We start from the raw sequence: 22,644 nt of genomic DNA, 5'->3' as shown, positions 1-22,644 counted from the left end.
GATGAAGGGAAGCGAATGCAAGTAGAAGAAGGGGACAGGCGTAATGAGCAATTAATCCTTGCACGTCTTCATGTTGTTGAAGACCTTGGGGATCGAGTCGCCGCTCTTGCCCTGAATCCAGCCGTTGAAGAACTGGTTGAGGTAGTCGAGGTTGTTTTGCGCGCAGGGGCTACCGCCATTCCGGCTAGTAGCGTCGTGGTAAGACATGCCGTCCGTCCAGCCATTGTACTGGCCGACAGCAAGCAAGACGTTGTTTTGGCTCTGGTCAAGGAGCTTCTTAAAGTACTTTGCCCCGCCGAGAGCATTCTGGGTGGCATCGTGCGGGTTGCTGATGCCCAGGCTCTGTGCTGTGCCGTCGGTGAGCTGCATCAGGCCAACCTCGCCATTCGGGCCCGTCGAGCCCTGGTTGCACGTCGACTCCTGCATGGCAAAGGCCATGAGGAACGTGGCGGGGACGCCTGTCTGCTGCGACGCGCTGTCAAAGGCGCTCTTGTACTTCTTGCAAGGGGCGAAGACGGAGCTCGAGGCGGCGGAAGACGAGTCGAGAACTTTGACTTGGCTGAGCTTGACTGCGGGCGGGTGCCAATTGCCAGATCCGCTCTTCTGAAGACCGCAGTTGAGGAAGTTAATGTTGCCGTTGGGGTACTGGGAGCTCGCGTCAGGCGCACACTGGCTTCCGGTGAATTTGGCCATGCCAATCAAGCCTTTTCCGCTGCTACTGCCAGAGCTACTGCTGCTGCTGCTGCTGCTGCTGCTGTCGCTGCCACTGTCATCGTTGCTGCTGTCGTTGCTTGTCTTGCTGCTTTTAGCACTCTTGCTGCTACTGCTGCTGTCAGAGCTTGAGCCACTGCTGGAACCGCTTCCCGAGCTGCTGCCAGAGCTGCTGCCAGAGCTGCTTCCAGAGCTGCCATTCTTGATCTTGGATGCGCTGTCCCCGGATCCGCTGCCGCTCTTGCTAGCACACCGCTTGGACCTCCTGGAGCCATGTGCGCGCTTGTGCATCGTGCTGCTGTGGTTGTTGCCGAGATGATCAACATCACGGTGAGCAAGGTGAGCGTGTGCGAACTCTTCTTCGAGCTCATTGGAAGCAACGGTGGGCGCCTTGTCCAGAATGTTGGTGTTGAGCGAGCGAGGGACATAGACGTTGCCACTTGGGCTCCTCTTGCCGACAGCTTCGAACGGGTGGGCATTCGAGAGCGTGGTGATTGACAGGAGAATTGCAGCGGAAACAATGACGTTGAGCTTCATGATGAATTGTCTTAGGCCGGGGTAGGTGGTCGTTTGTGGAAGTGTGTCAGAGCGTCAAGCCCTGTTGAGTGGTTCTTAGAGTTAAGCTTGAATCGAGAGTAGTCGAGTCTGATAAGAGAATGGGTGGAAGGATGTGCAACACAGTTGCAGAGAGCCTTCTTGCTTGAGAACGAAACGAAAACGAAAGGACAAAAGGTTGGTGACAGTGAAGAAGGGAAAAGGGGCGACGGGGATCCCCTTTTGACCAGTCTATCCAAAGAATAGCAGCTGTAGCAGCAGTAGTACTCGACTAGCAGTTCGTGCATGTGTTCCCTCGGTTCTGAGGCAAACAATGCATTATCCTGCTCTGATGCCTCTCGTCTTTGATCGCCAGAAAGAGACGCATGCGCCTTCGATGACATGGATAAAGGCACCTGGTCTGTCGACGGAGACCCCTGGCTGTGCCTTTTTCAAGAACCATGCAGGCCCATGCAGGTGTTCTATTGAATCGCAAGGGGCCACATTAATAAATCTGCCTGCGCCGAGGAAGAAAAACAAGCTCAGGCTAACAGAAAATTTCGTTATTCAAGGTCGGCGCGGTTTGCAAGCGACCATGTGATTCCATTCAGGCCTTGAACGACTCTTGAAGTCTGTCGTGGGCGTCGATTTGCCTGCGATGACGGTTAAATGCATCGAGGCAGCGACCAAAATTTCTAGGCACAGATGCGTAGGTGTTGCCTCTTATCGGAGGTCCGCGTGTTGCGCATGATGGGAGCAGAGTCGCACAATCGTTGCAAACATACTTGAGTTTGTGGCCTCGGTCGGTCTTGTCTTCACAGAAATGCGTTTTCCCCAATATGTCTCTAGCAAGCACGTAGATTTATGTCTTACAAACAGAAGTAGTATCAGATCCGGCTTACATCTCGGCCGTAGATGCCTCTCCTGATCCAGTCGGACATCAGCAGCAGTCTTGTCCTGAGGCTAACTTGCTCAGAGAGATAGAAGGATCTCCAAGCGTACATCGAGACAAGGCCGCCCACGAATGTATGCACGGGCCCGGGAATGGGCAGATCGAATGCAGCAGCATTGCCAATGTAGGCAAGTGCGCCCAAGTTGTGGTACTCGAATGGCTTGCTGACGTGGTCGTCGAGGTCGTATACGTCCGAGTCATCATGCGGGTTCATCTCCTTGCCCTCGTCTCTCCTCTTTGCCAGGTTGTTGAGCTTCTTGGCGAGGTACTTGCCCTGCTGTGAGGCGACTTGAGCCGTGGCAGGCAGGCTCGTCATCTTCTGTTGTGTCTCAAGGAGCATCTCTGCAATTTCGTTGAGACCCAATGTTCCGTTCTTGTCTCGGTCATAGCGCTCGAATAGCTCCTTGAGCTTGGTAAAGTGCTTGGATGCCAGCGGGTATTTTCGGCCAATCGATGCCGCCATGACCTGGAATTCGTCGTAGTTGAGTTGCCCATCGTCTAGAAGAGGATACTTTTCATCAGCTTCCTTCATCTTCACGTCAATTTTTCAAGGAAACGAAGCTTGGCATCACACTCACGGTCCGTATCGCTCTGGTCAACAAAGTCGTAGATGTGGTCGATGAGTCTCGTGTCGATTGTGCTTGCGTCGCCGAGCGCATACATGCTGCCCAGCGGGGCGCCCACGACACGGAGGTGCGAGTCAATCTGGAGGGCCTTGAGATGGGATTGGTTGGGGAGCAGCTGCGTGACCCTCTTCGTAAAGGGTGACATGGCAATGCCCGTCGACCAGAGGGTGAAGCCCGAGGGGACCTCCTTCTCCACCACTTTGCCCGTGGCTGGATCCTTGATCGAATAGACGACCTTGTCCGACTCGACGCGCTTGACACGCGCATTGACAATGACGTTGACGGCATCCCGGGCAAACTTACGCTCGGCATAGTCGGAGATGGCCTCGCTGTACGTGTTGAGAATGTGCTCCCTCGACTGGATCAGGTGAATATGGGCTGATGCCCTGAGAAGCTTTGGGTAGTAGTCAAGCACGTCCTCGTTGAGCATGTCGTAAATCTCGGCAGCCGTCTCGACGCCAGTGGGCCCACCACCACAGACGACAAAGCTGAGGAGCTGCTCGCGTTCCTCGGGCGTGGTTGTGGGCAGTGAGGCAATCTCGAGGTTGTCAAGAATGTGGCTTCGGATCCTTCTCGCGTCCGAGATCGTCTTGAGGTGGAAGCAATTCTCTAGGCCGGGAACGCCATGGTCGTTTGTGATGCTGCCCACGGCAACGACAATGCGGTCGTAGGGGACGTAGACGCGCTTTCCCATGTGTGTGCAGGATCCCTCCTTCGCCGAAACCGCATCTGGCTCGTGGCCATCGATGACCTCAACCTCGAGCAGGCGCTGCTGTCCGCCAGCTGCCTCAGGAAAGGTGTTGCCCATGACGATGTCGACGGCGCGGCCTTGGACATAGTGTCCCTTGACCTTGGCCAGGATCTTTCTGAGCGGCTCCACCAGCGACCGCGGCTCGACGGTGCCGACGGTGGCGCTCGGCAAGAGTGGCGTAAAGAGATAGAAGTTGTTGGGGGCAACGAGCGTCACGTCGTACTTTTCCGGGTCCAACGAGGAGAGCAGGGCCACGGCGCCCCATCCACCTCCCACGACGACGAGGCGTTCCTTCCTTTGTTGTTTGTCATCTTTATCGCGCCCTTCGATAAAGTCTGACACGATAGGCAGATTCTTCGGTCCGCCCGGTTGCGGGTGAAGAGCCAGCGGACTCGCCGGGACATTCTCGACGTGGGCATCGTGGTATGTCAGGGCGTCATGGCCAAGGATAATGGCCACAGTGGCACTGAGTCCAAAGATGATCGATCCGGTGCAGTAGGTGGTCCACTTGAGTACAGGATGCCGTTGCAGGAAGGACTTTCGAGGGGCAGCAGCAGGTGCCGGGTTCGGCGTCGCAAAGGGGGCCGATGGGCCAGTCGAACTGAGCCTGGGACGACCGACGACGAATTGGTGGATCTGCTTCTGCGGCCGGCGGGCCGTCCTGGCCGTTGTCGACAACAGCGATTGCCTCAGCATGCTCTCTTGATACCTTGCACGGACGTCTCTTCCTTTGTGTCGAGATAGATGGACGCAGGGTCAGAAGAAGAAGAATGGCGGGCCAGGCCCCGATTGGGTCTACAGTACTTGAGATCAGGACGAAATTCCAAAAAGCGCACGCACGGGCGCGAATAAAAGTTCAGGCTCGGGCGGCGTCTTCAGTCCGACTCTGGCTGGATTGATTTCCTCATCGTGCAGCAAGCAGCCAGCAGCCGCAAACCAAGTCCACTACACACATCTGAGCCACAATTTTTAGTACCGCCGCGGATGCGCGGATTTCTTCGTCCGACGACCCGTACCGTGGGTTGCAAAGTCTTCTCGCTTTGTCGAACAGGCTGGTGAGGCTGGACGTATATAGCACTCGAAATAGTCTTTTCGCGTGAATCCTGCGCCGTCATAGAACATAACTAGAAATCCACCTCACCACCATTGGAATATGACCAATGATCATAAAGAATTGCACACTATAACAAAGCTGTACTCATGATCTTTTGCACCCTTGCACAGCAATACACAAAAGAGAGAGGGTGGCACTCAGAGCTTAGACTGAGAGACGACAAGGCCGGAACCGGCCTGGAGCGACTCGACAGCCTCGTTGACCATGTTGTCAATGATCTGCTTGGCAGGCAGAATGTCGTCGAGGACGGCAGCAGCCTTGCCCAGCAAGTACCTCTCTCGCGCGCCCTCTTCGGCCGTGCCCTTCTCGTCGTCGTTCTCGAGGTCGTGGTACACCGGGATAACACCCTGGCTGGTGAGCTTCTTGATCTCGTCAGGACGGTCCTCCCAGCTCTGGATGTAGGGCGTGTTCCTGAGGCGAAGCGGCCGGCCCGTGAAGATGATGGTCCGCACGTCCGTCTCATGCGTGGAGGTGAGAACGGCCTCCTTGTGCTTCTTGGGTGCGCCCGATTCCACCGACGCCACGAAGCGGGTACCGACCCAAACGCCGTCGCTACCAAAGCACAGGGCAGCGGCCAGCGACTTGCCGCGCCAGATACCACCGGCGGCGACAGTGATGACGGGCTTTCCGGTCAGCGGGCTCTTGCTGCCCTTGCACAGGTCGACCACCCTAGGAGCGAGAACGGAGAGCGGGACATCACCGGTGTGGCCGCCTCCCTCGCCACCCTGGTAGATGATCATGTCGGCACCAGCCTTGAGAACGTTCTTGACGTGCTTGGGGTGACCAATGATGCCAGCGACGACGATCTTGTTCTTGTGCAGCTTGTCGACAACCCACTGCGGCGGCACACCGACGGCAGAGACGAACAACTTGGCATTGCTCTCGATGATGATGTCAATAAGCTCCGGAAGCTTGCCCTCGGTGTAGTCGTAGTTGGTCTTTCGAGCATTGCCGCCAACTTGGGGCAGGAGTAGGTCAACCTAGATAAGTACAATCTTGTCAGCATCGGTGAAGGACGAGAAGGTTACACCGGGCACATAGACCAAAGACTCACGCCAAAGGGGGCATTCTTGTCGTCGAGGCCAGCCTTGAGCTCATTGATCTGCTCCTTAAGGAACTCAGGAGTGTATCTGGACATTAATTTGAATCAGCGTCTCTCATCGATGGAGAGATAATTACTGAGAAAAGACTCACCCAACGCCACCAATGACACCAATTCCACCGGCATTTGTGACGGCAGCGGCGAGATCGGGTCCAGCAGCGACATTCCTGAGAGGAAAATCCATCGAAAGTCAGCTTGATGACGCTCGCATGGGAGGAGGGAGTAACATGGGGAGAGTCGACTTGAAAAGGTCTGCCAATACTCACATTCCAGCAAGCATGATGGGAGCCTTGTTGTAAAACAAAGAAAATCATCAGCCATTGGAGATATCTGTGGCAATCAATGCGCCGCAGACTCACCTTGATCCCAAACAGCTCCGTGAGGGGAGTCTTGATCTTTTGAGCAGCAGCCATTGTGAGGGTCTTTGCAGCGATAAGGTTGGAAAGGTAGCAAGACAGAGGAAAGTGTTGGTGATGGTATTGTGAGGGAGGGCGAAGAGCAGTGGGGAAAACGGTGGCTGATCCCCCCCGCTTCGGCCTCTCGGTTCGGCTCAACGACGCGGTCCGAAACCCGGTTTGCCTTGCTAAGCATAAATTTCATGTGGTAGATTTATTTGTACTGATGAGGGTCGATTTTCGGTGATCAGATTGTTCAACATGCCCCATCTTATTCAGCCATCTCAGGTGCGAACATCATCAATGCAGCAAACAGAAGAGAGGAAGCAGCGCACAAAGGGCTCTCCGCCGCTAAGCTTAGTGGCCTGGAGAACAGACAATTAGAGGGGGGACGTTGCTGGCTTGAGGCCCACGTGGTGACGGACAGTGACGCGTCACCGCGCCGCTCTGTCATCCCTTTCCTTCTCGCAAGTCGCTTTGCTAGAGCTTTAGAGCCATACGTAATTACCGTTTCCATTTGCCAGGAGACGCCGCGGTAGATGCCGCGAGGCTGGCACTGCGTTCTGTCTGTGGCTATTAGGATGGACAACAGAATGACGGGATAGGCGTCGAGTTGCTTGTTGCGACAACGGCTGTTTGACGTGACGCAACTCTGGCCATGGAGCAATCGTCTCTTCACCAGTCCGCGGGTGGGCCGCGCATGTGCAAGGAACTTAAGAATACATGTAAAGGTAGAGCAGTAGCAGCAGAGTGCTTTGAGTACTATTCGGGCAAGGCGAGAGTGTCGGTGGAAAATGCTGAAGACCCGGAGATTCGGGATGAACAAATTTCCTCTATTCCCGGCCTCGCCTATTGGCCATCTTCGTTGCTTCTACCCACTGCCGGAAGATATAAGTGGGTGGACCAGCTGGACAGATCCGCTCCATGCAAAGCTCTACTACACCATGCAGCTAGCTCCTCCCTTGCTCAGCCTCGACGGTCCATCGACGAGTCCGAAGGACTGGTCGTCGTGGCGAAAGACATCTTCCATCTGCACGCTCATCGTCATGACATTCGCCCTGACAGCCACGTCAACCTCATACTCCTCTTCTGCCCGGCACATTATGTCCGACTTGCATATGTCACAAGAGCTCTTCGTCCTTGGCATCAGCTTATTTGTCCTCGGATTTGGGGTAGGGCCTTTGATCTTCGGTCCACTAGCGCAGGCATTCGGCAAGCGTCCTGTCTATTTCTTCTCCTACGTCTTATTCACCGCCTTTTGCTTTGGCTGTTCAGAGGCCAATAACTCCGCTTCCCTTCTATGTTGCCGCTTCTTTGCTGGATCTTTCGGAAGCACGACTCTATTCTTGACCCCCGGGTCTATCAACGAGCTCGTGGAGCCACGACATCAGAACAGAGTGGCATGCTTCTATGCATTTGCAGCCTTTCTGGGGCCTTCCGTCGGAACGTGCATCTCCAGCTTTGTAGATGAGGGAACGTCATCGTGGCGTTGGAACCTTAGAGTCATGGCCATTTTCGTCGGCTTCACCACTCTTCTTTGCTTCTTCTTTGTCGAGGAAACTTCCTACCCGACATCGCTCAAAACCATTTCTTGGAGGCGCACTATCATCTCTCCGTTCGTCATCCTCTTCAAGGATCCGGTCGTCTTCTTGACAAGCTTCTACCTGGCACTCCTCTACGGCTACATGTACGCCTTTTTCGCCCTCTTTCCCCTCGTTTTCGGGGAGATCCGGCACTTTTCCCCAACGTCGCTCGGCCTCATCTACCTCAGCCTTCTCGTCGGGGGTCTCGTTGGTCTATTCGTTCAACTTTTCGTTCAGGAATACTATGTCAAGCGCAAGTACCTCGACAAGAAGCTACAGCCACCACCCGAGGCTAGGCTCGTGCAGGGTCTGTGGGCGACGTTCCTGCCCGCCTTTGGGCTCTTTATCTTTGCCTGGACTGCGCCTTTCCCTTCTGTCCACTGGATTGGCGCCAGTGTCGGCATGTTTGTCTTTCTCTTGGGAGCATACATCTCCTTCATCTGCCTCATACCTTACCTCGTCATCTACAGCGGGCCACAAGCGACGGCAGCGCTGACGGCTGTTATGGTGACGCGCGCCGCCTTTGCCACGGGCTGGCCCCTCGTCGTTCGGCAGATGTGCGACAAGATGACGGTCCAAGGCGCCAGCTCTTTCCTTGCGGGCTTGACGCTGCTCATGGTCCCGCTCATCTGGGTGCTCTACCTCAAAGGCGCACAGCTGCGCGCTAGAAAGCTGGATGAAACATCAGGTCCCAATGGCCCGCTACGCTCGGCTGTGGAGAATTCCGAAGTGGCATCTTCTGCGACGGTCAAGGAGGAAGCAGCATAATTTTCTCTTCAAACTTCCCCGAATAGCATGGCATACCTTGTGGTTCTGTGGGATGCGAGCTTCAACACCGTGATTGTTGGAAGCAAGTAGAGCTCGTGGTGCAACAGCAGGACATGCGACTTGCTTTGACACGATGAACCCAGGCCCAGTCTGCACAGTGCTTTCACTTGTGCTATGCCACGAAGAGCAGACGAAGGCCTTCTCTATCCTTATCTCCTTCTTCGGAATTGCGTCCGACTCAAGGTATAACGATGGCTCTTCGGTCGTGACCGATTGGTTCCATAGCTCTGGTCTTCGGTCAGTCGAGAGGCTTATAGTGTCGAACGGCAAAGCTAAGTGAGCATGATGATGACCGTGCATGGTGCTCGGCTTTGAGCCGAACAATTCCGGCGCTTTTTAGTCTAAAGAAGAACACACGGTCCCTCGCACGGATGTATTTATAAATTGGACCACCTCTTCTTCCAACCCCACTCCCCCTCTCACGCTCACATCAAAACCTCAGGTTCGCCTCACCATTCACGTCACATTGATCGCACAAGAAGATCTCCATCACACCTAGAATAGGAAAGCAACGCCATGACGACGACATTGGACAGCAAAAAGACTGCGCTCATTGTGCTCGACATCCAACCGACGATCATCTCGATGATCCCGGGATCGGAAGTGGTGATCCCGCACATCGTCAAGCTTGTCGATGCAGCCCGTGCAAAGGGCGTCCAGATCATTTGGGTCACTGTCGGCTTCAACGAGGAGGACTGGGCCGGTGTCAGTCCCCACAACAAGGCCTTCTCTGGCGCCAAGGCGGCCATGGGCGAGTCGCTGCCGGAGCCATTCAAGGCAGGAGGTGCCGGTGCCAGCCTGGTGCCCGAGCTCAAGGCGCAAAAGGGCGACGTTGAACTGCGCAAGAATCGCTTTGGGCCCTTCTCGTCGACGGATCTGCACGAGCAGCTGACCAAGCGCGGCATCGACAGCATCGTCGTGGCGGGTGTGAAGACGTCAGGATGCGTCCTCTCGACTGTGAGGTATGCAGCAGACCACGACTTCAAGATCGTCGTTGCTTCCGACTGCGTCAAGGACAAGGACCAGGCCATCGACGACGTTCTCATTGGGAAGGTCTTCCCCGAGCAAGCCCACGTCATTACGTCTGACGAGGTCGCCGGCCTGTTCCAGTAACACCCTTCAATGCTAGCTCTCGATATAATATTGCTGCTTCCATGCGCTCAAACAGAGTTGCTACTATTATTCCTAGCTCGAGCCATCTTCGCATTAGATCCATCGCGACGTCCGCTGCTGATCCTCTTCGTCATGCTGCTCGTGGATTCGCGGCACAGAGAGAATGACTTCTTGCGCCTCTTCTTCCTCGTCTTCGATGTTCAGATTCCTCGTATCCGGCCTCAAGATAGACCGAATAAGGATGGTATCGCCATGGTCCTCCTGGGCGCGTTTCCTTTCCTGAGCCTCATGGCCGATGCTGAGTACAGATGTGGAAGGAGGACCTTGAGACAAAGGAAACGAGGGCGAGGAGGGAGGAGGTAAAGATGGAGGAACACGAATAGTGGACCACGAGGTGGCCAAAAGGGCAAAGAGCATCGAAACCAGCACGTTCGACACCTTGCAGTTCGTCAGTGTGTCTGCTACGAGCAAATCACTCAATGGCGTGCTGATGGCCGCGATCGAAGTCGACCCCGAGCGAACCGTGACGACGGCAAAGAACGCAAGCTGGATCAGGACTGGTGGAACAAAGCTCATGAACGCAGCTTCGAGTATCATACCCAGGCTATTATGGCCACTATTCTTGGTGATGCATCGATGAAGGAAGAGGAAAGCAGCAAAGGCGCATGTGACGAGCTGGGCGCTACAGTCTATGACGAGCGGGACGAAGTAGTTTACTTGACCGAGAGCGAACGGGCGTCTGCCTTGCTGTACATTGACAGCGAAGAAGATAAAGAGAAGGACGTCTGCGAGGCGAACGGCGAGAAGGACGAGGTAGGTTGAGAGGATGATCCAGGATGTTCGATTTTGCCTGAGGGGGTACAGAACAGCGATCTTACAGAATAGGGTGCCGTCCGCAACGAGTGGCGTAGCGATGACGAGCAATTCGAATGCCAGGTCGAGCTGGGCGTATCGGACTTTCTCCTGTTGGTCGTCTGGCACATAGTAGAGCTTGATACGATGGTCGATGTGCCTGAGCTGGACGACGGAGAAAGCAATTACGAGGGTGAAGGAGAAGCAGTGAAGCCAGAAGAGCCACGAGCGACGCGAGGCTCTGGTACTAAAGAGGAGGTAGACGAGGATCACGCAACATGCAAGCGTGAGAGACGTGGCCGCCAACGAAGCTCTGTGAAACAGAGACGACATGATGATTGGTTCACCTGGCCGGATGCTGTCGGCGCTAATCTTGTCAGTACTGCTTCTGCTGCTCATCCTCTCCTTTTGTTAAGTTGTGGTTGCGTCGAGATTCGGATGGCGTGGCGGTGCTCGCGATACACTTGCATCGTTCGCACGCTCTGCGACCGACCGAGTAGCATGTAGCATGTACGCATATAGTCATCGACCGAGTCGCCCCACAGGTCCTCCCTGAGCTCGCGGCAGACGAGCACCGGGGCGCTGCGAATTTCTCTAAGATGAGGCCATGGAAACCCTCCTCTTCTCCTCTCGAAACTTCGGCGAAACAATGGAGACGATGCTCTTTCGACGTAGCCGACTTCAGTCGAGCATCAGTGGCACCTACCACGGTGAACCCTACATGCAGTCACTAAAGCGCTCCTACGAGCTCCATGGCTCGACAATGACGCTCACCGCGTTTGTCGCCCTCCTCTACCCCTTGATGACGACACACAGAAGCAGGCGTTCGTGGCTCTTTGCTGTCAATTGCCTCTCCATATCCCTTGCCCTCAGCGTCGGCTTGGTCGGCATCTTTGGCGCAGGTGCGCTCAAGGACGAGTACTTCCATCCCTCGCACCAAGCGACGGTCAAGGTAGCCAGATTGATGATGTAGGTATTGCCCCTCACGCCTCTCGTCCCCCTTTCCTTTTTGCTGAGGGTGGAACGGAGCAGTGCCTTTGATTTCGTCGTTACGCTCGCTCCCCTCGCCGCCACGGGTACACTCTACGCGTGCCTCGATATTCTCTTTCCTGCGGCCCATGGCAAGCTCAAGCGACACTCGATCCTCACCTCCTTTCTCGTCATCCTGGCACTTCGCCTTGCCAATTGTATCATCCTCGTCATCACAGGTGTCATCTACATTCTTGGCCCCGCACAACGAGGAGATGTGCCAGCCATGTTGTCCTACCATGACCACAACTGCGTCGGTATAGGGTACGTCGTCGACCCTTTCCTCGGCCTCTTAGGTGGCACACTGGCGTGGACGTTGCTCCTGAGCAAATCGCGCGCAATTTCCAGAAACGTCGCCGCTCGCATGAGCCGTGGTCCGGGTGTAAGAGCGAACCGCGAACGACTGAGGCTGTTTGTTGAGTCGACGACCATGACCTTCTTACCGCCAGTGCTCTGTCAAATTGTGATGGTCGTTTCCTACTGGTATAAGAACGTGACGGCGCAGCGAGCGGCCAACCAGGCAGCCATCTACAACGTCCATCTTAGCCTCGTCTTTTCTCTCTTGGCAAACACCTGGTCCACCCTTAGGCTACAGCAGGCTGGTGGCGCTCGGCGGCAGTCCTTGTTTCACCCTGCGACGAGGAAGCGAGTCGGCCCCGACGAGACGCTGCTCTCGACCATTCTTCGATCGGGAGGAATCTTTGATCCTCTGCCTCTGTAGCTATCTCTCATCACTCAAAGACACTGTTATGTCAGACTTCCTTTCGTGAACACAATAATATGTTTCACCGCACCTCTTCAGTGATCCTCCAAACTCTGTCCAAAACAATGAGCAGCGTGATGTTGAGGCAGTTATGGAGCAGACAAGCAGTGGGAGGTCCAATCGCTCATCCTAACAGAGTCGAGCGGGCTAGTGAAGGATTACAGAGCCAAGGATTGGGAAAGGACGGTACTTGCTCGGCTCATCGTGGGAAATAACGAGGCCTCTCTCCTATTCGGCTTACAGCGTGAGTCATTGATCACGTCGTGGCTTTAGGCTCTCTTGTCCCGATTCAGGCGTCAAAAGTTGGGGGGACACAGGGGCGCTAGGGCCTGCTCAGCTTATCAGGTCCAGCAGATCCTGCGTACGCTTGCGTAAAGCGCAGCAACGCCTCAGAAGATCCGAGTGGTGGCTTGTTCCTAGACCCCCTTAGGAGACAAGGGTCGATGCTATCCATGACGAAGGCAGGTAGGAGCCGGGGAGGCGACGTCATGCGGCCCCTCCTCGGTTCTCGGATTTTTTATTTCCCATCTACTGTTCTGGATGGTACAGTGCTTTCCCCGATCCGCATATGCGTACGCAGTCCTCGCGGTTCGCATTCTGCCCGTCTGGATAATTTCTTTTTTGATCCGTTGCAATGTGATAAAATGACAAACAGTGTCTCGGGCGCCCTCCAAAGGACGTTGGATATGGCTTCGTCGATTTGCTTGTTGCTTTTTTCAACCGTTGCCTAATTAATCTCGGGGGAAATTCACTACTACACTAGAAACCATTAAGATGCTTGCATATATTGGACTCACGTTCGCTGCGACGGCCCTCTCCCTATGTACAGAAGTACTGATCAATTCAGACGAGCGGGCGGTGGTTCTTTAGGCTGCGACCTTTGTCTAGCGATGATGATGCATTAGTTCCGAACTTTGTCAACACAGAGAGACACAGAGTAAAAGTGTGCCTAACGTATTACGTCTGGCCTTGATCCCACTTGCCTTGTTCGGCAACGCAAGTGCGTCAGACTCTCATCTTCTTCCTCTTGTCAGCACTTACCTTTTCTCTCGTCACCACCTTCCCTTTTCTTGTCCTCGTGTCTCTGTCCCCGCCTCAAAGGGTCTACCCACGCCCTATAAAGGGACCCTCGTTTGGCCAGATCCCCACGCACCGCGTCAAGACCCTAGCTTTCTCACAATGTCGACCTCTGTCCTCCTCACGCCCCGGGACGTGCTCACAAACACGGGCAACGAAGCCCTGGATCGCATTGCCAAGTATGGCCCCTACGGCTATGCGCCCAATTTGGGCGGTGCCATCTTCTTCTGCATAGTCTATGGTATCAGCGCCGTCATTCTCTGCGGCATGGCTATCCGCTACCGACGCTGGTGGATGCTGGCCACCCTGGGCTTCGGAGCCGCTCTGGAATGCGCGGGAAACGCCATTCGAATCGGCGGTCACTTCAGCCCAGACAATGTCAATGCCTACATTGCACAGCAGGTCATTCTCGTTTTGACTCCTGCCTTCTTCGCTGCCGCCCACTTCACCATTCTCTCCAAGCTGGGCGAGCTGTTTGGCGATCGATACATCAAGCCTGTCCGATCGAGCTGGATGATCCCCTTCTTTGTCGTTCTCGACGTTGCTTCGCTCGCAGTCCAAGGCGGGGGCTCGGGGCAGGCCGCCACGGCCGAGATCAATGGCGACCAGCCCTCGACGATTAACAACTATGGCTACATTGTCTCTGGCGGTCTCGGCATTCAGCTGGCCGGCTACCTTGCCTTCAATGTCGTCTTCTTCCTCTTCGTCTACCGCACTAACGCCGACCCACCCTCGCAGCACACGGAGCGAGCGTCGGCGCAGTACTGGAACGGCCGCATGAAGATCTTCCTTGCCGCCGTCTGGTGCTCTGCCCTCCTCGTCCTCCTCCGTTCCGTGTTCCGAACAGTCGAGATGAGTCTCGGCTGGATCGGGACAGTCGCCACGACTGAGTGGTTCTACCTCGTCTTCGATGCCACCTTTGTCACGCTCGCCATCCTCATCTTTGTCGCAGTGCCTCCGCCGCTCTACATGCCACGCGAGGTGCGCCAAATCGGAAAGCAGAGCGCGGCAGAAGCTGGCGCCGGCTCTGAGAAGCGGGCGGGGTCCGACATGGAAGCTGCTGCAGCATCATCAGCAGCGCCCGCTTCTTCAGAACGCCAAGACTACTCGATGGCTTCTTCGATCACGGAACATGGTGGGCAGCAGGAGCCCAAGGCCGATCTGAAGGCCTGAGTGGCGCAACGCCCTACCTTGTTCACTCCCAAGGCCTCGTTTGCTTCTCCAATCTTTCCCTTTGTGCATATTAACATATCAACATAGAAAAAGCTTCTTTAATGAGAGCTCCCCTTCAGCTGGCCGGGGCCTCTGGATCTAGTCCTTCATTCAATTGCACTGCATTACCCTTCCGTCGGTGAGATTATCTTTGAGAAGATGCATGGATCCATTACTGCAGTGCAATCGTCTAAGAGTAAGGTAGTATTGAGAGGTGTTGCTTTACGTTCTCGTGTCAGGCAGTTGTGGGGATATTAGAGTTGATGAGCTGCACAGGACCGAAGGTCAGCGCTACCGCATTTCTTTCGACTGTCTACACCGCAACGGACGACTGTTCTCACCTCTCAAAGGGCAGGCAAGCTGAGTGACATCGTCGACGACAGCCTCGTGCAGCCGTCCCCTGAACAAGTATCGAACGACGAGGTGCTTTCGCTCGCCCATGCAAGGGTCGAAGAAGCCAAGAAGCTTGCTCTGCAGCAAGATAGAGACGCCGTGAGTTGCTAGTCAATGGCTGGAAAGCACACATATTGACTCACCTTTGAGCGACCTCCCGGGATGACGAGTTGGCCTCGACTGACGAGCGTCATTAGCGGAGTCTTGACATCCCACCAAGCCACGTCCGCCTCCTGCTCGTGACCCTCGTCCTCCTCCAAAGCGCCGACGCCCTCGTCCCTTGGCTGCTGTGACGAGGGCCAAGCCGACCTGAACAACTCAGCCTCGTCCATCGGGCCCTCTGCCCGGCCCGGTACACGATCCTTCTTTCCATAATAGGCTTCGAGAATGACGAGTCCTCCCCTTCTTCTCTCTGCCTCCGCCTTCTTCCTCGCGCCCTGGCTCAGCACCATTCTCGCTTCGAGCGCGGCCCGCTTGCGCTCCTCGATCAGCTCGACGTTGTCCTTCCGCAGCTTAGCAAGCTTGTCCGCGATCCGTCGCTTCTTGGCCGGTCGCAGGTACAGGTGCTCGAGCGCCGTCAGACTGACGAGTGGAAGAATCGCGCAAGCAACAGCGAGATCCGACCTGAACTCGGGGGCGAGCTGGATGGGGACGGTGACCCTCTGGCCGAGTCGATTGGCCTTGAGACGAAGCGTCACGCCGCCCGAAGGAATCCCGCAGCTGAGGCCCATTCCCAGTCGTACGTTCTCTGTTACTCGCCGTTCCAGATTCGTGTAGGCGCTCACGCCGACGCCCGTGCCCACCGTTGCCCCGAGCCGCACCTTGGCCGCACCCAAGATGGCGGGCCTCATAGAATAGTCGGCTGACAGCCCCACGTTGTCGGCGCCCACGAGCGTCGTCAAGGTCCATCCCTTGCCATCGCCGCTCTGTGAGGTGACACCCACGCCGATGGTTGGTGTCTCGACGCGCAGGCCCGAGGACGAGCCTTTGCCCCACGGTCCGATGGTGTAGGACCCCGACTTGAGGGTGGTGAAGCCGGTGGTAGCTGACTTTGCAGACAGACGCTGGGCAAAGGTAAGGTTGAGGGCCGGAGGAGCCGCGGGTGTGGCGGCCGTGGCGACAAAGGTCAGGAAGCTGAATTCGGTGATCTCGTACTGTCCTTTGACGACAAAGATCCGTGGCTTCATCATCGTCGTTGAAATCTCGGTGCTGAAGCGATGGTTCCACTGTGTCTTGACAGTCCCGATCAGATTGCCGCCTCCCGTGCCGTTACGGCTGACCATTTGACCCTGCAGCGAGGCGCGCGAGTGCGACGTTATGGGTGTTTCCCAGCCATGCTTTCCAACGAGCTGTGTGACGCCCACCCGGCTCATTCTCTCGCTCCAGCTGACGGGTGGGATGGGGATGGAGACTTTTCCATCCTCAGGCAGCAGACCCTCCCTCCTCATGCGCTCCACCTCCATCCTAACAAACCTCATGACGTTTTCTCCCCTCGGTACCCTCGACGCTGCGCAAAAGAGGCTATTGGCGTCGACGTTGACGGCAAACTCGCCCTTGCTCCTCACGAGGTTCTCCAGGTCCTCGTCGCGCTTCTCGCGTGCCGCCCGCTCCCACTCGTCTCGCATCTCCTGAGCGCTGCGGGGCCCACCGCGCCGATTTGGGGCGACGACGGACCAGGAGTGGGCGAGACCTGCTTCGCCAAAGTGGTCATACACGGATCGCCTTTCTGGGTCGGACAGGACCTCGTACGCTCGCTGCACTGCCCGGAAGCGTGCGTCAGCCGCCGTCTTGAGCTCGGGCGTGGTGTGTTTGTCGGGATGCAGAACGACTAACAGCGACTAGTCAGCGCTGGTGCTCTCTTGCACAATTGAAAAAGAAATGAAGTATTCACCAGCCAGAGCCCTGTATGCGTCTCGAATCTCATCGTCAGTGGCATCCCGCTGCACGTTGAGCAAGGCATAGAAGCCATCGGTCTGCCCCTCTGCCTCATCGTCCACCTCTGCCTCTCGCCCTGTTCCCCCGCTGGCGTCCTGACCATCGCCACCTGCAAAGCGCAGCGGGTCCGCGTCGTCGTAATCGTCCAACGGCCTCGACCTCGGCTGGCCTCTTGACCCCGACGTGGGTGGGGGGCCTCGGGTCCGACGAGATTCCCGAAATGGCTCTCCGCCAAAGAGCGGAGCTTCCTGCAGCGGCGAGCGCTCTCGCTCCGTCCGACGCGCGGAGCCCGACGGAGTGGTGCCTGGCGTGCTCGTGCCTCTGGATGAGCTCGACGAGGAAGCGGCAGACGATGACGACGACGAGGGTGAAGACGAGGACGACGATGCGTAGTACTCTGAGGCAGATCGAGGTGCATATGGATCATCGTCGTCGACCTGTTGGCCCCCATGAGAAGGCATGGTTGGCGTTGCGAGGCCGTCGGAGATGTGCTTTCGACGCTTTCTTCGACGGGTCCTTTTCTTAGTCAAATTCGGACCAAAAGAAAGGGACCAAAAGCGCGAATGCGCGCACGCGCCCCGACTCATCCTTGAGTGCGTTTTCCGTCTCTCTCTCAACCAGCAATAAGAGTGGCTTCCGTAGAACTCTTCTAAGCAGCATGGTTCATGTCCTGACACAGATGGCGAGCGTGACTTCGATGTCCCATTGCTTGCGATCTGCGATCAACATCATATAAAAGGGTATTTGACAAATCAAGTTAGAGGTAAAGAAAATTGCGAACATTTAGGGGACAAAGAGGCGAGGACGAAAGAGGAACCCATCAGACTACGATGCACCTCTCGTTCTCGAGAGACAGGCCCAGCTCCTGCATCTCTTCTTTTCGCCTCTCGCTCTCGTTCTCGCCTTCCTTTTCGGCCACCTCTTTGGGAAACCAAGCCTTGAGAAAGTTGATCGTGGCCTGGTCCAAATTGCGGCCGTCTGCGGAGCCTACGACGCCCTTGGCACGGCATAGAGGGCAGTCCACCTTGTTCTTCTTTTGCAATTTGACCAGACAGCGAATGCAAAAGAGGTGCGTGCAGTCGAGTCGGATGGGCCGCCAGGCGACGCCGGTGCAGATGGCACACGAGTAGTCGTCGATGCTGGGCAGGATTGGCAGCAGCGTCGTGGTGAGGAGCGAGAGGAGGATGTGTGGGAGCGACTGTGAGAGAAGGGCAGTCGTCGACGTGGGCAGCAGCGCTGCCAGCGAACGATGCGTTGCCGACACGAGGGCGTGAGAGACATCGTGACCGCGTGCAGCGCTAGGAATGGCTGGGAAACCGGCCAGCGCGCGAGCCTGCTCCTGCCTAGCCATGAACTGGCCCAGATCGCTGCTGGCCGTCAGCGCTGTTCGCTTATCGTGCTTCTTGAGGATCTTGCGCGCGGCTTCGACATTGACCCGCTGGAACTTCTTGACATCGAGGAGCACGAGATTGAGACGCAAGAAGTCCTCGAGGGCCTTGATCGAACGCGGGTCCTTCATGGGCAGGTTTGGTCCTGCCGTTGTGGCTGCGACATTCGCCTTGCGCTTCGACAGCTTCAAGTGATGTCCCCCGCTCTTTGTCTCTTTCTCTTCCGAGGCAGGCGCCGATTCGGCGGTCCAGCCTCGTTTGGAGAGCTCCTCTGCGAACCGCTTGAGCCTGGCTTCGCTCTCGTCGACGCTCAGCTCGCCTCTGTCCTTTTCCCTCTCCGACTCAAAGATCTGCATCTCCACCCAGAGGCTGAAGATCTCTCGCCACACGTACATATCGTTCTTTGACGCATACGGGCTCGAGACACGGGCCACGGAGCTGCACAGGTTCTCTGTGCTGGTCACGAAATCATCCCGTTGCGTGCTCTGCAGCGTCGACAGATTGGCCAAGGCGCCCGTGAGTGTGTCGAGGAATTCGGTGTCGGCGGTGAGAGGGATGACAATCTCGCGCGAACGCATCTTCCTCTTGCTGTGCTCCAAGTCAGCGTCTTCGTCGTCGTAGTCCTCGTCATCGTCAAGGTCGGGCAAGTCCCTGCGCGGCGCAACACCTGGCGACAGCGGTACTCCGACAAGGGGAGCAGGAGGGGGGACAGGTTGCTTGATGGTCGTAAAGGACCGTGGACTCTCTGGCAGTTCAGTGATGTGAGCTGAAGCGGAAAAGTCGTCATGTTCACCCTGTGCTCGACTGTTCCCCTCCTCCTCGTCTTCCTCATCGACCTCATCGATGCCATCCTCATCGTCCGAGCACACTGGCGATTCCACAAAGAGCCGGATGCGGGGCACGGGGTGCTCCTCTGCCCCGCCGAGCTCGTACTCTGCCCTCGCCCTGCGCCCGTCTTTGCCCTTGACCCAGCCTCCACCGACGCGAGGCCGAGCTGCACCATTCTTGGGGGCCGCAAGCCCGGGTCTCTCGCGCCAAGCATGTCCGCCCCAGTCATGCACTCGATCCTCGTCGCTCGTCGACGTCGACGTCGATGCCGAATGTCGTGCAGTCTCGCTGTGCTGTCTCCTCATCTCCTCGAGGTCCTTTTTGCCAATGCCACGGTGTGTCGAGGTACCCCTTGCACTTGGTGAGCCCGCTGCGAGAGCGGCGCCAGCCTTTGGCCGGAGCACCTCGACCCCTTCTTCCTCGGCGACTTCCAGCTCTTGCCCTCGGTCGTGAGAGGCGTTGCTGCCCGACGAGGGACTCGAGCGGCCTCTGGATGCGCCCGAGGCGGACGACCGTCTGCGCTGCCCGCTTGGTCTGCGTCTGCCCCTCGCGCCACTGTCGTGATGCTGCGCATGGGCAATCGAGGCGATCCACTCGGCCGCAGGCGAGTCGGTCGATGCCTTGTGCTCCTTGAGGCTGTTCTCGCACTCCTCGCATGCCGCGCTCTCTTCCTGCTCGCTAGGAGTGTCGCTGTCGTCGTGTTGCCCCGGCGGTGTTCCGGGCGGAGAGGTCGACTTCGGCCTCTCTGCTCTCACCTCTCCATCGGGCGCCTCGGTCTCAGGCGGTTCCATGAGGTCCTTGAGCACATCGGCACCGAGGCCCAGCGACTCGAGCTCGGCAACGACACCATTGATAAGTTTCTTGAGCTGTAGTGAGGCAGAGTGAGCTCCATCGCCACCTCGAAGCCGACGGGACCACCGCGCCTACTCACATGCTTGTACTCGATTGCGCCCTCCCGCCACTCCTTGGGGAATGACGGGCTGGCCAGCGTCTCCATGTATGTCTTGCCGAACTTCATCTTGAGCGTCGCAGCAAAGTGTCGTCTGCCATGGGCGTGTCGGTCACGAGATGGTGGTATTGCGAGCAAAAGAAAGAGGAAAGGATAAGAAGGACAATTGACATCTTCAAGCTTAAAGCACGATCAAGCCACGCCCGCCCTGTTTTTGTTTCGTTTCGAAGTTCTGGTTGGCCCTAGGCCCTCGGCCCCAGACCCTGCTTTCAATAGTAAAATAAGATAATCTTCTCTCTTGTCCCACGGCCTACCTTTACAAGACATTTTCAACCTTCCCGTTCTGGCCCTCGAATCGAATCGGCTTGCCCTTTCAAGAAACATAAAAAATAAAAAAATTAAATAAAAAAGCCTTTTCCTCCGCCCACCTAGGCAAAAAGGGAACAGGCCTGGCAGTCTCGCCTGTACTGGCATCGAACGTGGCCACGAACAAACGTGCCCCTGCCATACCGATCGATAGTCGTTTCGCCCCCCTTCTCGGAAAAGTCGGATAAATCATTGGCACGGCTTGCCGCCGGGTGGTACTGCCATGGCAAGCCTGAGCTCGATGGCCATGGGGTGACGGATCGTGACAAGCGCACGCTTCTTTTCGCGCCGGAGAGATTTGCCGCACCGCCTCGCACCTCGTGCTCGCTCTCCCGACGCGTTCCAAATCTCGCTCTAAAGTTTAAGGTATCTTCTCCCCTCTTTCATCTCGTCAGAGAGCAAGGCTCCGCTCTTCGCAAATTTGAGGCCGTCGACTCCCGCAATGTCGCCGGTCACTTGGCTTCGAACGTCATACCACAAGCTCGTGGCCGTAGTCGTCGTCTTCTTCTTTACCCTCTTTGTGACGACATGGCTCAGTGTCTCGCCGGGCGCCTACGATAATGTCCGTATGCACTTTCCCGGCGCGGGAGCTGGAGGCGCGGGCTCGAGGGAAGATCTGCCACCGCTCAATGGGCCTGCAGCAGCGCCGCCTGCGGCACCGGTCCCGCCGCCCCCAGCTCCCGCACCGATTTCACCAGTGGAAAAGCTCATGGGCGTCGTGCCCAGCGAGCCTTGGCGGTCATGCAATGTGAGCACGTACGTCGTTCATCCGCCGCAGACCGACGCAGAGCTCGCAGCCAATGCGACAAGAAATGCCGACGGCAACCTATACCCGCCCAGCTATGTGCCCCAACAAGCGAATGTTGCCAAGAGGGCAAAGGCCGGCTTCATCGTCCTGGCGAGGAACCGAGAGCTCGAAGATCTCAAGGGCAGCATACGCGACGGTGAGCAACGAATCAGGATGCGCAGAGTAGCACGTCTGAGAAGCTGATTGTGTGACTTTTCCCAGTTGAATACCGATTCAATCACAAGTATGGCTATCCGTGGATCTTCCTCAACGACCAGCCCTTTTCCAAAGAGTTCAAGGCCGGCGTGCGGAAGCTTACGCGGAGTGAGGTCCGCTTCGGCCAAGTGCCCCATGAGCATTGGAGCTATCCGCCCTACGTGGACCAGGTCAAGGCTGCCAAGGCACGAAAGGAGATGGGGAAAAAGGGCATGCCGTATGGCGACTCCGAGTCTTACCGGCACATGTGTCGCTACCAATCTGGTTTCTTCTTTCGTCACCCACTCACCCTGGACCTCGACTACTACTGGCGCGTCGAGCCGGGCATCAAGCTCCATTGCGACATTGATTACGATCCTTTCCTGTTCATGCAGCTCAACAACAAGACGTACGGCTTCACGATTGCCGGCCGCGAGTTCATCGACACTGTGCCTACTCTTTGGGAGACGACGAGAGACTTCATCACCCAACATCCCTTCTATATCCCCAAGTCCAACGCCGATCACTTTCTCTTTGACACCGAGCAGCGTATTTGGAACACGTGTCACTTCTGGAGCAACTTTGAGATTGGCGACCTTCGCTTCTGGCGTTCGCAGCGGTATCTCGACTACTTCAACTATCTCGATCGCGCCGGTGGCTTCTTCTACGAGCGCTGGGGCGACGCGCCCGTCCACTCCATCGCTGCGGCCCTCTTCTTGGAGAAGGACCAGATCCACCACTTTGACGACATTGGCTATACCCACCACCCATGGACCCACTGCCCCAAGCACCAAGACTATCACAACTCGGGCCGGTGCGACTGTGACACGTCCAACACCTTTGACCGTCATGACTTCTCCTGCCTGGCCGAGTGGTACAGGGGTGCGACAGAGAAGGTTCCAACGCACGTCGTCCCTTGATAGCGCTTCGAGTCAGGACGGCAACGATCATTCTCGCATAGACGACTCGATCGGTGCCGCTATTTGTATCACACCCTCTCACGCATTGTCTTCTAACTCTTCTCGCTTGCCCGGCTTCGCTGCATCTTCATGGACTATCAATATAAATGCGGCTCTTGATCCCCTTGCCCATTAAACGTGCGTGTTCGCCCCGTTCACCGAGGTGCTGTTTCTGGTGCTACAGTCGCGAGAGAACTTTCGC

At 56.5% G+C, this 22,644-nt stretch overlaps 12 protein-coding genes across 12 annotated transcripts; 6 read left to right on the top strand and 6 right to left on the bottom strand.

The window, feature by feature from the left end:
• Positions 1-51: 51 nt before the first annotated feature.
• FA10DRAFT_232047 (lysozyme-like protein) lies at positions 52-1,002 on the bottom strand (the record flags this gene model as incomplete). Its single annotated transcript, XM_025518886.1, has 1 exon — positions 52-1,002. One exon carries the CDS (start codon positions 1,000-1,002, stop codon positions 52-54), a length of 951 nt encoding a protein of 316 aa, XP_025376195.1.
• A 1,130-nt stretch (positions 1,003-2,132) lies between these two features.
• Positions 2,133-4,270, bottom strand: FA10DRAFT_272330 (nucleotide-binding domain-containing protein; the record flags this gene model as incomplete). The annotated part of the gene is made up of 3 exons (XM_025523127.1): positions 2,133-2,695; positions 2,776-4,175; positions 4,251-4,270. 3 exons carry the CDS (start codon positions 4,268-4,270, stop codon positions 2,133-2,135), a joined length of 1,983 nt encoding a protein of 660 aa, XP_025376194.1.
• A 518-nt stretch (positions 4,271-4,788) lies between these two features.
• On the bottom strand, positions 4,789-6,266 carry FA10DRAFT_267603 (2-nitropropane dioxygenase). Its single transcript, XM_025521973.1, has 5 exons — positions 6,150-6,266; positions 6,057-6,079; positions 5,883-5,957; positions 5,743-5,818; positions 4,789-5,668 (listed from the first exon to the last, which is right to left on the bottom strand). The coding sequence occupies exons 1-5, from the start codon at positions 6,201-6,203 to the stop codon at positions 4,826-4,828; spliced, it is 1,071 nt and encodes a 356-aa protein (XP_025376193.1). The 5' UTR covers positions 6,204-6,266; the 3' UTR covers positions 4,789-4,825.
• Positions 6,267-7,129: 863 nt separating this feature from the next.
• On the top strand, positions 7,130-8,868 carry FA10DRAFT_275506 (MFS general substrate transporter; the record flags this gene model as incomplete). Its single annotated transcript, XM_025523271.1, has 2 exons — positions 7,130-7,975; positions 8,006-8,868. The coding sequence occupies 2 exons, from the start codon at positions 7,130-7,132 to the stop codon at positions 8,534-8,536; spliced, it is 1,377 nt and encodes a 458-aa protein (XP_025376192.1). The 3' UTR covers positions 8,537-8,868.
• Positions 8,869-9,112: 244 nt separating this feature from the next.
• Positions 9,113-9,709, top strand: FA10DRAFT_286890 (isochorismatase-family hydrolase; the record flags this gene model as incomplete). The annotated part of the gene is made up of 1 exon (XM_025524108.1): positions 9,113-9,709. One exon carries the CDS (start codon positions 9,113-9,115, stop codon positions 9,707-9,709), a length of 597 nt encoding a protein of 198 aa, XP_025376191.1.
• Positions 9,710-9,755: 46 nt separating this feature from the next.
• On the bottom strand, positions 9,756-11,125 carry FA10DRAFT_134098 (hypothetical protein). Its single transcript, XM_025517998.1, has one exon. It carries the CDS (start codon positions 10,958-10,960, stop codon positions 9,803-9,805), a length of 1,158 nt encoding a protein of 385 aa, XP_025376190.1. The 5' UTR covers positions 10,961-11,125; the 3' UTR covers positions 9,756-9,802.
• A 41-nt stretch (positions 11,126-11,166) lies between these two features.
• On the top strand, positions 11,167-11,836 carry FA10DRAFT_267600 (hypothetical protein; the record flags this gene model as incomplete). The annotated part of the gene is made up of 1 exon (XM_025521972.1): positions 11,167-11,836. A coding segment is annotated over exon 1 (319 nt), but the record flags the coding sequence as incomplete, so codon positions are not given.
• On the top strand, positions 11,789-12,348 carry FA10DRAFT_267599 (hypothetical protein). The gene has a single exon (XM_025521971.1). The coding sequence runs from the start codon at positions 11,817-11,819 to the stop codon at positions 12,309-12,311; it is 495 nt and encodes a 164-aa protein (XP_025376188.1). The 5' UTR covers positions 11,789-11,816; the 3' UTR covers positions 12,312-12,348.
• Positions 12,349-13,346: 998 nt separating this feature from the next.
• On the top strand, positions 13,347-14,774 carry FA10DRAFT_267597 (RTA1-domain-containing protein). Its single transcript, XM_025521970.1, has one exon. The coding sequence runs from the start codon at positions 13,533-13,535 to the stop codon at positions 14,601-14,603; it is 1,071 nt and encodes a 356-aa protein (XP_025376187.1). The 5' UTR covers positions 13,347-13,532; the 3' UTR covers positions 14,604-14,774.
• A 122-nt stretch (positions 14,775-14,896) lies between these two features.
• FA10DRAFT_286886 (hypothetical protein) lies at positions 14,897-17,431 on the bottom strand (the record flags this gene model as incomplete). The annotated part of the gene is made up of 4 exons (XM_025524107.1): positions 14,897-14,910; positions 14,984-15,113; positions 15,179-16,863; positions 16,927-17,431. 4 exons carry the CDS (start codon positions 17,429-17,431, stop codon positions 14,897-14,899), a joined length of 2,334 nt encoding a protein of 777 aa, XP_025376186.1.
• Positions 17,432-17,626: 195 nt separating this feature from the next.
• Positions 17,627-20,256, bottom strand: FA10DRAFT_275505 (hypothetical protein). The gene is made up of 2 exons (XM_025523270.1): positions 20,118-20,256; positions 17,627-20,052 (listed from the first exon to the last, which is right to left on the bottom strand). Exons 1-2 carry the CDS (start codon positions 20,202-20,204, stop codon positions 17,791-17,793), a joined length of 2,349 nt encoding a protein of 782 aa, XP_025376185.1. The 5' UTR covers positions 20,205-20,256; the 3' UTR covers positions 17,627-17,790.
• A 954-nt stretch (positions 20,257-21,210) lies between these two features.
• FA10DRAFT_231362 (putative KRE2-alpha-1,2-mannosyltransferase) lies at positions 21,211-22,403 on the top strand (the record flags this gene model as incomplete). The annotated part of the gene is made up of 2 exons (XM_025518853.1): positions 21,211-21,445; positions 21,511-22,403. The coding sequence occupies 2 exons, from the start codon at positions 21,211-21,213 to the stop codon at positions 22,401-22,403; spliced, it is 1,128 nt and encodes a 375-aa protein (XP_025376184.1).
• Positions 22,404-22,644: the final 241 nt, after the last annotated feature.

The sequence above is a fragment of the Acaromyces ingoldii genome (assembly GCF_003144295.1).
Source record: "Acaromyces ingoldii strain MCA 4198 unplaced genomic scaffold FA10scaffold_4, whole genome shotgun sequence".
Taxonomy (NCBI): Eukaryota; Fungi; Basidiomycota; class Exobasidiomycetes; order Exobasidiales; family Cryptobasidiaceae; genus Acaromyces; species Acaromyces ingoldii.
Note: the sequence above shows the minus strand (reverse complement) of the source record. Positions and strands in the feature narration are given on the sequence as shown.

Excerpts from the sequence above, each read along its gene's own strand:
- FA10DRAFT_267603 (XM_025521973.1), bottom strand. The coding sequence starts at position 6,203 with ATGGCTGCTGCTCAAAAGATCAAGACTCCCCTCACGGAGCTGTTTGGG. Across the intron at positions 5,958-6,056 it reads CCCATCATGCTTGCTGGAAT|GAATGTCGCTGCTGGACCCG; the intron begins GTGAGTATTGGC and ends TTTTCCTCTCAG. Across the intron at positions 5,669-5,742 it reads ACAAGAATGCCCCCTTTGGC|GTTGACCTACTCCTGCCCCA; the intron begins GTGAGTCTTTGG and ends GTACTTATCTAG.
- FA10DRAFT_134098 (XM_025517998.1), bottom strand. The coding sequence starts at position 10,960 with ATGAGCAGCAGAAGCAGTACTGACAAGATTAGCGCCGACAGCATCCGG.
- FA10DRAFT_267599 (XM_025521971.1), top strand. The coding sequence starts at position 11,817 with ATGTTGTCCTACCATGACCACAACTGCGTCGGTATAGGGTACGTCGTC.
- FA10DRAFT_267597 (XM_025521970.1), top strand. The coding sequence starts at position 13,533 with ATGTCGACCTCTGTCCTCCTCACGCCCCGGGACGTGCTCACAAACACG.
- FA10DRAFT_275505 (XM_025523270.1), bottom strand. The coding sequence starts at position 20,204 with ATGAAGTTCGGCAAGACATACATGGAGACGCTGGCCAGCCCGTCATTC. Across the intron at positions 20,053-20,117 it reads GCGCAATCGAGTACAAGCAT|CTCAAGAAACTTATCAATGG; the intron begins GTGAGTAGGCGC and ends GCCTCACTACAG.